Source organism: Ochlerotatus camptorhynchus, unplaced genomic scaffold (assembly GCF_037179485.1).
Source record: "Ochlerotatus camptorhynchus isolate MF236.1 unplaced genomic scaffold, CSIRO-AGI_Acam_v1.1 ptg000107l, whole genome shotgun sequence".
In the NCBI taxonomy this organism is placed as follows: Eukaryota; Metazoa; Arthropoda; class Insecta; order Diptera; family Culicidae; genus Ochlerotatus; species Ochlerotatus camptorhynchus.
In genome coordinates, this window is record NW_027040597.1 from 1,200,766 (window position 1) to 1,213,226 (window position 12,461).

The 12,461-nt window shown below is 40.8% G+C and overlaps 1 protein-coding gene across 1 annotated transcript in view; it reads left to right on the forward strand.

Annotated features, from left to right (window-relative positions):
- The window catches only part of LOC135699381 (organic cation transporter protein), a 44,083-nt gene extending 38,661 nt beyond the window's left edge, over window positions 1-5,422 (forward strand). The window contains exon 2 of the mRNA XM_065219626.1: window positions 3,531-5,422. Within this exon, the coding sequence (XP_065075698.1) occupies window positions 3,531-5,146 (1,616 nt within the window). The 3' untranslated portion in view covers window positions 5,147-5,422. The remainder of the gene's footprint in view (window positions 1-3,530) is intronic.
- The last annotated feature ends 7,039 nt before the right edge of the window (window positions 5,423-12,461 follow it).

The window sequence follows — 12,461 nt, forward strand, 5'->3', positions numbered from 1 at the left end:
TCGAACCACTTTTTTATCATTGTGGTTCGTTGAAATAGATAGAAGTATTGTTATCGTCCAAAATAAAAAATAAATATTTTTCAGTAATGTTTTTGATCTTTTTAAAAACGTGATTCGAAACGACTTAAACAATTAAAAATAACAGTATTATTGCGTATTTTGGACCAAAGTAGACTCCTGCGCTGAAAAAAACCCCTCCGATTTTTTTTTCGCTCAGGAACGACTGTGACTTCGGAGAACGTTCTAAGGAGATTTGTGATGATAGTACAAAAGTTCCAGGAAATTTCAACAGATTTTTCCCGCGACAGAAGAGGTTTCAGTGGATATTTTAGTTGCTGCCAGCGAGGTTCTACGGGGGTTCTATAGAGTTTTCATGTTCGAGTTTCACACGATTTGGAGGGAAGTCAAATCGTTGCCATTGGAGGTCCCAGGGAATTTCGACAGCACTTCCATAGATATCGTCGGCAACATTAAATTTGCATCTGATTTGCAACTGAATTCAGATGTTTTACACAATTTTTATCAAAATGAATACTGCACAACCGGTCACTGGGTTTGATTTGAAAATTGAGATCCACCTCACAGAAACTGAGCCACTCTTTTCGTACTGCTGAATCCTTGGGAAACCTGAATAGGCTTCGCTTTTCGTCGTGTCCATCTTTATAATTGCAAAAGTGAGCAAAACACTTCATTCTGAATTTTATTCCACTCCGTAAAAACTCCAGCTATGAACAATGTCAACAAACAATCACAAAGTCACGAATCGGCTCTGCACAAAAAGCCGTTTGACACTTCTCTCTACCAACCGACGGTGATGAAACGTTTATTTCAACACTACCAACATGAAGAAAATTTCACTTCGCACCACTCAGGTTATACTCACAGATCGGAATTCACTGGTCACCATGAGAACTAGAAACTTTTCAATGTTTCAAAATCCCAGAATTAGAAGAATTAAATCGCAGCCATTTGATTAATTTCAAGCTCACAACCTTAAATTTCAAAGTTTGGCGTTTCAAATATTTTTGCTAGTTTTGGAACTTGAAAACTTCTCATGTTCCCTAATCTTCTCCATAATCCCCCACTCCATGTCATAACACTTTTTTTTCTAAATCCAGGATCATATAATTTTCGTAGCATGGAATCTTTAAAAATCTGAACCACAGAATTTGCATTTTTTTTTCCCCAAACCTTTAATCTTGACCTTTTGCTTTTTCAAATTATGGAAAAATTGAATTCTTTTATGATTTGTGTGTGTGTGAGTGTCATCCTCTATCCCTCACCCAGCCGGGGGCGTTGGACAAGTAGAACTGCGAATAATTTGATCAAATCTCATGCTCCGTAATGGTGCCCTTCATGTTGTGAAGACTAGTACTTCAAAAAGGGTAACTTTTGAGGCAAGACAGGGTGTCCTCAACAAGTTAAGGGAACAGGATGCACTAGATGTCCACAACAGGTACAGCAAAACATCACATAGACGCCCTTATTCACACTAACTACTCAGGGGGTAGAAGGTCAAGAAGAGCCACCGCCGCCAACTAAAGCTTGAACCAGGTACCTGGGACTCCCACGATATACCCGTGGCAATGGTCAGCAGACGATGCCCTGTGCGTATTTAGTATGTAATATGTATTTATGTTTGAAGCCTTGCGTCATCTAAACCATAATTTGCATCACCACAAATACACTTGTCAACAATCTTCAACTGGAACGTACTCACCAAATCACTTCACCCGGGAGCGTATTCCCGATGCTTCCACGCATATTTTTCTCGCCACTCCAACCACACAACAACCAAATATCACTTTTCTTCACTTTTCTTTTTCAAGTCACTCAGTGCACCTCGCAAAACCCTAAAGGCCCACGCACATTAGATTCGGATCGGACGCGTTGCGGCAAAGTGACAGCTAAATCTATTGTCTAACTGTCAAATTTACGTCAATGCAACGCAAACTGATCTAATGTGGGTGGCCCTTAACAATAGATCAACGCCGTTCTCATCACCACGTAAATAAACAGAAATTAAAATTTTCACTCGCGATGCCACAAATTTTTGGTACGGGAGAAACAATAAAACCACGCAGCGCCAAATCTTCTGATGCTTGCAATTTTGCAAACATGATGAATCATGTTTTCTTTCTTGATTCTAAAACTTCTCGGAAAGCGAGAAAACCACCACTCACACACGTATAACCGTCCGGGAGGCAGAGTGCCAGCGCTAATCCGGCAAATGCAGCCGAAAACTATGAAAGAGAATGCACGCACAAAACAGACAGCAAACTTTAATCACAACCGTATCCAAAGGCGTTCGAAACTCCAAATTGAATTCTTTTATGATTTCCTCCATAATTCGCTCGAAAATCTTCTACAGAACACTCTCTGAATTCACTCTACAATAATCCTCATATTATTAATAATTCTAGCAATTCCCTGAAAAAAAACCCCCCGGTTTTCCTCAGCATGCACTTAATTTTCTCCTGAAATTTCCATGGAATTACCACAGGAATTTCTGTTTTAGTTCTGCTCAGAATTCCCATTAATTCGTTGAAATGCTCCTCACAATTTCCTTGGAAATCTCTTTTAAAATTTATAAAAACTATCACCGGAATATCCTTGGAATACGTCTCAGAATTCCTTAGATTTTTTTCTGTAAATGTAGTTAGAATTATCCTCGGAATTCAGAATTAAATTTTCTTGGAATTTTTTTTCGGAATTCGCTTAAAAATTTCCTCAAAACTCCTTACAATAATGTGTTCTTTAAATGACGACCACCCTAATCAAGATTTTCATAAAATGAAGGACCAATTAATTATAAAAAAAAAAATCCACAAAGACACCACCACCCTGACACGGACCCAACGATTTCCCAATTCAATATCAATAAACCCCCCCTCAAGGCCACACGCACCCAAATCGATTTGAAACCGGCATGATAGCGACATTTGCGTATGTACTGTGTGGTGGCGCCACCAACCAAACCCGAAATGAGTTGACAACAAATTAAACAACCGTTGCGATGACGATGCAAACAACCCAACGACAAGCGAGCAATTGAGCTTAATTGACAGTCGGCGGGAATTTCGGGGGAATGCCTTTCGATTTGTTTCAATTTATTTCGCTTCCTCTTAAGCCATCGCATCGATTGTCCCTATTTTATACGGCTGCTTCTGATAAGATACTGAAGGCCGAAGAAGAACGGGAAACTGTTTTTGCGTCGATCAATCGATTCGATATTGACCAGCAATTTGCCATGGGATGAAACGAATAATAATTGAATTGACCACACACATGCAAAGTAGATTAACAAACATCAAAAATGCATACTCGTTTGCCCAGCCATCTCAGTCATCATTCTCGTCTGGCCCAAAATAGAAACGGCAAACAGCTTGCCGTACGATCCCCAAAAATGTTCACACAAATAACTTCACCCGCACGTCACTGGCAAGTTCGCACCAAACCGCCTCCCAATTGCTCAATTTGCACGTTTACTCAAATATTAACCTCACCTTATCTTCTTATCTCATCCGCAGGTGACTTCGGTCGTTACCAGGCATTCCAGTTCGTGCTACATCTGCTGGCCGCCGTGACGGCTGGCCTCCACATGTTGTCCCTGGTCACGGTGGCCGCCGTTCCGGAGCACCGTTGCTTCATCGAAGGGGTCGATTCGTCGTCGTTCAACACTACCAGTTCGATGCTGGACTTCAACACCCTTGGCCAGTACATTCCTCTGAACAAGGATGGTGAGCTGGAATCATGTTGGATGATGGAGGGATTGAACAGAACCACCTGCACATCCTACGTGTACAACAACACCTACTACAAATCTTCAAGGGCGATCGAATGGGATTTGGTTTGCGATCGCGAGTGGATGGGAGCGCTGGCTCAGACGGTCTATATGCTGGGTGTGTTCACTGGGGCCGTTTGGCTCGGTGGTCTAGCCGACAAGGTCGGCCGGAAGAAGGTCTTCTGCTGGTCGGGTCTGCTGCAGTTGATTCTGGGTGTCGCGGTGGCGTTTACTCCGGAATACTACTCGTTCTTGGTGATCCGATATCTGTACGGAATCTTCGGTAGCGCTGGTAGCTACATCACTGGATTCGTACTAACGATGGAACTGGTTGGACCGAGTAAGCGAACACCTTGTGGAATCTCATTCCAGGCGGCCTTTGCCGGTGGTATAATCTTGGTAGCTGCATGGGGTGCCGTCATCCACGATCGTATGCTGCTGCAGGTGATCTACGGCCTACATGGCCTCTTACTCATCGCTCACTGGTGGGTCATGGATGAATCTCCTCGTTGGTTGTGGATGCAAAATCGTAAGCGTGAAGCGATCGACATCATTGCCAAGGCTGTCCGCATGAACGGGCGTGGTTTGACCGTTGACAAGGAGTACTACCTCTCCAAGGACAAATCAAGCTACGCGGTGGAGTCCACCCCGAAAACCACCGCCGGTCTTACCGATCTCTTCAAAACTCCCAATCTTCGCAAGATGACCCTGAACGTGTGCCTCTGCTGGTTCGCCAACTCCATCACATACTACGGTCTATCGCTGAGCTCCGGCAATCTGGGAGGGAACCCGTTCCTCATCCTCTTCCTGATGGCTTTGGTTGAAATGCCAAGCTACATCTCGATCAGCTTCCTACTGGACAAGCTGGGCCGTCGCTCCATCACCAGTTCGCTTATGCTGGCCGGAGGCATTTGCTGTATTGTTGCAGCTTATCTCACCAAGGGAAGCATCGAATCCACCACGATCGTCATGTTCGGAAAGCTATTTATCGCCGGCTCGTTCGCCGTAATCTACAACTACTCAGCTGAACTGTTCCCAACCGTGGTGCGCAACTCTGCCATGGGTCTCGGATCGATGTGTGCTCGTCTCGCTGGAGCTTCCACCCCGATGATCATCCTGTTCCAGTCGTTCGATGCAAGGATCCCAGCCGTCATTTTCGGTGTCATTTCCTTGATCTCCGGAGCGTGGGTGCTATTCCTCCCGGAAACCAACGGAAAACCCATGCCTCAGAGCCTGCAGGATGGGGAGAACTTTGGTCGGGGTGATACGGCTTTCTCCAGCTGCATGGGACGAAACAAGACGCACATGGAGGATATGCCTCCGGCGCAACAGATGGTACAGCTGCAGACAATTGAGCGGTAGATTGCGGTTCCTAGGTTAAGACTAAGGTCTACTGAAGTCGAGTAAAAAGTGTTCACGATAGGGCAGAGCTATCGAGCTGTGGATCGAGCAACAGTTTAACTATGTTTTAATATTTGAATTATGTCTTCCAAATGTCATACGTGGAATAGCCAATCGATGTACGATGTACGTACTGACCGAGCGAGTGGGGAACTACGTATTGTGGATGCGTAAGTTAAGCTCAAAATCTGAACTTTAGATAGATATCTTGTTGAAAAGATTAGTGGAAATATATTTTAAATGTACGAGAAATCGAAGGGTTCTTATTTTATTTTTGATGACATTCCTCGCAGATTCTCCGTGATATGATAGCAATGTGAGCCCTGGTGTGTTGTTAGTTTGTTTAGGCAATCTTTGGTTGGTGCGAAAAGGAAATTGCAAGTTTTGTTTACAAAAGTTGATATGCCTTTTTCAATTTCTGGTCGAGAATTGTCAGCCTGCTTAATACGTTGTCTCTGTTCCGATTCAGTTCCAATACGTAACGTAACGTAACTCTTCCTCCTCAATTGTCGTACAGCCATTTAACGTTCAATTTAAATGTTATTCATTTCGCAAATCCGTCACCCGCTGGTATCGGATCACTTTATCGTTTTTTTTTCACATTCTATCGAACTTGTATGCAACATTGTTTGATCATGACAAGCAAGCTATTTTCTGCGAATAGCTCGTGAGATATGTTCTTAGTGACGATATTTTTAGGTAAATTTATTTAAAGAGTAACGTCTGTTTGTCCATGCTTCTAGGAACATACTACACATTTTGTTATAATGTCCCATTAGTATTTTTGACGAAAATGAGCTATACATTGGAATCGATTGTCAAGTACCATCACTATACAATGTATACGAAAAGTTTCCTACTTTGTTCAGAAAATGTCGCGAAAAATACCAAAACTATGTGGTCCCATCCATAAGAGCCCATGGAGACAAAAATCTTCAACATCGTTTTTCTCAGCTTGCTGTTTTAAAAAATGGGGCAACTATGTTGTAGGGTAGAGCGATACTTCGTCGTAATCGTCCATTTCCGTTCATCGAACATCGTTAGAACATCGTTTCTGCTACTCAATAATATCCATGATTTCACCGTACACAAATCAATAATACGTTTGTTTCGATGTGCTGATAAACTACAACACAAGCCTATACGAGTGCGGTGTATGCATATTTAAACTCAGAACGAATTGGCAATCAAAAAGCAGTGTTAGATTTCTAACAATATCTCAATAATTTGTGACTCTTTACACTAGCGTGCACAGGAATATTGTTAAGGAGGAGCAATTTTTTTTATGGTGCATTTAATCTGGGTATGGGGAGTTCTCCAAAGTGCGTGGGAGATGGTGCTGTCCACCCACCACTGTTTCCCTACTGTTCAATTTAGCTAATTTTATTTATTTTTAACTCCGGTGGTGGTCAGCCATGCCAGTCATCATTTACATTCATTTTGTGCATTCATTTACATTCATTTGCCTCTAACTTTTTCCATCGACAGAATTCCTTTAAATGATTAATGAAACTTTTGTAGGTTTTGATATTAACTACAAATTTTGTCGATAACTCAAATCTGTACCTCTTATGCATGATGAACTAAAGCGGGCAGAACTTGTTACTATTTTTCAGTGAATGTAATTTACATTTACTGAAAATCATATGTAAGTTCTGTTCGCCCCGGTTCATGATGCATAAGATATACATATTTTAGTTGTTCAAAAAGGTTATAGCTAATATCAAAACCTACAAAAGCTTCATACATCATTTCATGGTGGTTCATCTTCTTCAATGCAAACTGCTTTCAGACAGCCAATAGAAATTGGCAATTTAATCCCATCGACGATGTCGATGCTGATCGGTTCGTCAAATAGTTGCGATAATAGGGCTTTAACCGAAATGATACATTTGCTGTAATGTTGTTGCCTTCGTGGTTGGATTCAGCTGAAGTCACGTCAGATGGTTGTGATAGCATGAGCATGATTGACCGCCCGCGGTTGCTACTCTGTTATTGCCAGACCAGCTGTAATTACACAGAGAACCAATAGACGATGCTTGGGACTAGCAATCATCCTCAATGTGTAAAAACTGGTGATCTCAAAATAGGCAATACCAGCGCCAGCCGCGCCTGAACGCAGGTCAAGAAAGGAATGGGTAGGAATGTGTTGACGTGACACTCGCTTTGATGGAAGCCGAGGAGTCCTCTGCACTTCCACGAGGAATCACAGGGATGTTGGGTAAGAGGGTTGGGTTTGCAGCAGGGTTCGTTTTGGTAAACGATAAGCTGAATTGATGTCCTAACGATCGTATAACGCGAAGGAGTTTGAGATTGAACCCACGGTCTTCTGCTCAGTAAGCAAAAACGTTTGCTACTAGGCAAACGAGCTCCTTTTTAATCATCGAGTTGCTGTTATTACCATGTAGTCATATTAACAAATAAAACGATTGACGAATCTTGATGTGGATGGGCTTGAGATTAGACTCAAGATGTTCTGCTCAGTAAGCAAAAACGGTTGCTCTAAGACCACCGAGCCCCTCATATCACATCATACCGTTACTCAAGTTGTTATAACTATTCAAACCCGGCACCGACGACAACGAAAGGTTTCGCAAAATACACGATAAACAAGCGATCTTACCATACACTTTTAATATGAAAGGACCTGGGACCGCGTTTTTCTTCTCAAAATTCACTGCAACCGACGATCTTTCAAATCCGAAAACAAAAGGCTACGAGAAGGTATTTAGGCCTTGATTAAATTCCACTATCACGCGACGTTCAATGTTTCGATTTGCTCTTTACGCATTGTTCAGGCAATTATAACAAGCTATGACCGACGTGACGATTGTTTAAAGTAATATGAGTAATATGAGTATTATTGTACAAACCACGTTACCTCACTATTCCGCAGCGCCATCAGCTTTCATCTCTGGATCCTGAGCTGTTTTGGTGATATACCCACTTGCGGCATACTACCTTGGGCGCCCATATAGGCGTGTACTATGTAGGGTAGCTCATCTGCTGCACTACGGCGAAACTCGCACACGGTCTGCAATCCACCCCAATTTTCTGATCGAAACCAGTCTTGAATTTAAACTGCCACTGCTGCTGCTGTCAACTCCTCCTTGCCGTCTTCAGTCGTCAATACCCATGCAATAAAAAGTTATACACAAAAGAAAGTGTTGCATTTTTCGAGTACAATCTTTAAATGGTCATTGATTTCTTATATGACACGATGAAAAACATGTTTTCGATCGCGACATCACACATATTCCCCTTAACCCGTACCTAAACATTTAAAAGAAAAAGCCTACCTTACCTAGTAGGAAAAGATCTTGTGATTTGCTTCTTTTACCATTACAAATTCCCACCTGTCCAATACGAAACCAAAATCACGTGTATGCATGTATGTGTATATCACGTTAATTTCCCCTCAGTTTCCCTCTCATGAGCGAGCAATCAATTTGCCTTTCCCTTCCGCTCCTGGCACTGTTGCTTCGATGACTCTTCAAGACTTTTTCTAAAAAATATTTTGGCTCCTAGTTTTCAAACACACTCACACTGGTTAACCCAATTTACAAACCATATTGAATACTCCCATCCTGCTTTTTCTTTTGAAGCTTATTTTCCATCTCTCTCACACTTCAACCCGGCCGATGCAAGAAACACGCGAGGGAACCGCACACAGATATAGCATTATTTAATATGTATTTTCAACAATACCAATGCGTACTTCAGAACACTCACACCCACTCTATAGGAAACCGATTTTCATACCACGACCGATTTTTGACTGTATTTTTCACGTTTAATTTTCAAGATGGCGACTTAAGAAAGGCAATTAATATAACCGTAAAAATCAAATGAATTCACCAGCCAACCTCGATTTAATGCTCATCATTCCATTACGAACACCAGAGGCAGTCTTCACAAAACACTCATCTACACCGCTCCGTCATGGGGGACTTCACCCCGCAACTACCAATGCTCCTTCAGCGGCCTCTCTTTGCATAATGAAGATCTTGTATTTTCACAGGTCCACCCAGCTAGCATCGGAAAAATTAAGAACTTTAACTCCCATTTCAAAGGGAAGAGTAGCTTTTTCTAAATACACTCCACACTGGTACTGAAAAACCGAAGACACACCTACCGACGACGTTTTTCCAAGACCGAACTCTACTTGCGACCGCACTGCTCGAGCTCTCGCAACTCTCTCGCTCACGTCAGATGGTGGTAATAGCACCGACAAACCGACATGAATGACCAATAAGAATCGCATTCTCCTTTCGCATGCACACTACGTCGACAAGTACAAGGTTCAAACAGTGCGAATAGCATTGACCAAACAGTATTTTGCTCTTGATCAATCCAATGGTGTTGAGTACTTGGCACTGATGAATTCTTCAAGTAGTTGACGAAAAACGCGTATCTGTCAAAAGATAAGCAATTATAACGGAATTAAAAGGAAATAAACCAACACACTCAAATGTTACTGAAGTTATCCAGTACCATACCATCCAGCATGCACTAATTTGTAGTACAGGAAGCCATCCAGTACCATACCATCCAGAATGCATCATAAATCAACTATTGCATACTTCATGGCGTAAATGGAGCAATTGTGCTAAATTAACTTTTAAATCAAAATTTACAACCATTAATGATATTACATATAATTTAACAATGTATGGTGGGAAAACCAGTGACAAACCATTCCAGTTCTTCACCTAGAATATTCTAGAATATCTAAACAAGACATTTAAACATTAAGACATCTTGGCTAATTGTTTTTAAATTGTTTGATTGATTTTTTTACTTCAAAGAGGAGTTCTTCAAAGAAATTTGAAATTTTTTTACAAATACTTGCTGGATGGGAATACTGAGTCAAATATAATTAAAGTGATTTATTCAGAGTATTCAGTAATATCTTAAGAAGACGTTTGCATACTTAAACATCATGGCTAATTGTTTTGAAATTGTTTGATTGATTTATTTTTACTTCAAAGAGGAGTTCTTCAAGGAAATTTACAAAATTTTCTACAAATACTTGCTGGATGGGAATACTGAGTCAAATATAATTAAAGTGATTTATTCAGAGTATTCAGCAATATCTTTAGAAGACATTTGCATACTTAAACATCATGGCTAATTGTTTTGAAATTGTTTGATTGATTTTGACATCCAGCAAGTATTTGTAGAAAATTCTTTAAATTTCCTTGAAGAACTCCTCTTTGAAGTAAAAAAAATCAATCAAACAATTTCAAAACAATTAGCCATGATGTTTAAGTATGCAAATGTCTTCTTAAGATATTTTTGAATACTCTGAATAAATCACTTTAATTATATTTGACTCAGTATTCCCATCCAGCAAGTATTTGTAGAAAATTCTTTAAATTTCCTTGAAGAACTCCTCTTTGAAGTAAAAATAAATCAATCAAACAATTTCAAAACAATTAGCCATGATTTTTAAGTATGCAAATGTCTTCTTAATCGGAGACGAGCCAGCCAACGGCTAAAAGTCTCCTTAATAAAGATATAAAAAAAAATGTCTTCTTAAGATATTGCTGAATACTCTGAATAAATCACTTTATTTATATTTGACTCAGTATTCCCATCCAGCAAGTATTTGTAGAAAAATTTTCAAATTTCTTTGAAGAACTCCTCTTTGAAGTAAAAAAATCAATCAAACAATTTAAAAACAATTAGCCAAGGTGGCTTAATGTTTCAATGTCTTGTTTAGATATTCTAGAATATTCTAGGTGAAGATCTGGAATGGTTTGTCACTGGTTTTTCCACCAAACATGGTTAAATTACATGTAATATCATTAATGGTTGTAAATTTTGATTTAGAAGTTAATTTAGCACAATTGCTCCATTTACGCCGTGAAGTATGCAATAGTTGATTTATGATGCATTCTGGATGGTATTGTACTGGATAGCTTCCTGTACTACAAATTAGTACATGCTGGATGGTATGGTACTGGATAACTTCAGTGACATCACACTCAAAGCTCTTCATAAAAGTATACTGTTGTTTTTGTGCTTGTACTTGGCTTGTACTTCAGCAGTGCTGCCAGCCATTGTGCTGGCACGGCCAAAACATACTGCCATCACCTGCTCCCAAGAAATATACATCGCTGTCAGGACCTCAGCAATGGTATTGAAGATGGTCGTCGCGTCTGTTTTCAACACCCGTCTCACACCCACGAATGTTTCCGTCGGCCGATCATCATCATATACCTGATGACAATCGCCAACTGCTCGTAATGGCCTCAATCGCTCCTCTCATCTGCAATGATTGCCACTGGTTTTCCTCGCAAGATTTTCACAATGTTCCGCAATATTACACTATGCAACGATGTAATCATGTAATTTTGAATAGGTTACTTGTGTATTGGAAATTTTTGGCACCTTCCGCCAAGTGCTTTTCCAGCACAGGATCGTACTTAGCCACCAACTGGGTGGCACACTTTCTGCTCCTTCCGAATGTTCACTAAGTGGTCGGCCACCTTTGCAAAGTATGCGATGAAATGTTCCATTATACAGCGATTTTGTTGCCACTTTCCCTCTCTGGCAGCAATCATAGCTGTTTTTTGGTGGTCCAGTTCTTCGTCGATACTCTTCCTGGTTTTGAAATTCTTCCACGCATCCATACTACCAACATGGGTACCACTGCGATTGTGTTTGCCCTGCAACTCGGTCGCTTTCTTCAAATTTCTGAACCCTGTAGGAACTTTTCATTAATTTATTTGATAAGGCTCAACCGAATTAACTTTACAGAGCCGAGGATTCTTGGTCACTATACAATACATCTTAAAACTATAGTCAAAAGGTACAACACAATAAACACTTTATCTTTCGCTATCCAAAAAGCCTCCTCCATCAGAACTGGAGCCGCTTCCAAAGGTTTCATTGTATGGCAGTTACGCCATCGTGGGGCAAAGCACTTCCATTGCAGCAATGGACGCAAAACGTGGTCAACACTCACACACTCATCACGAAACGGTTGCTTTCCAAAGTCAACGGCGCATCGACCGAAAGAACTGCTGATGAAGAACAATGAGGAGGACCACACAATCGCGTGGCACACATCGAGAGTTGTCTGCTTTTGTCGACAGCCGAGTGAACACTGAATCGGACAACTTGGATTGTCCGAAAAGACCGGCAGCAAAATGTTTGATTGTGTAAATTGGCTCTGAAAATCCAGAATAACATTGAAAATAGTTTTGAAAGTTTTTAAAATTTCTTGGAAGTTACATAAAGTAACAGTTCGAATAATATTTTGATACTT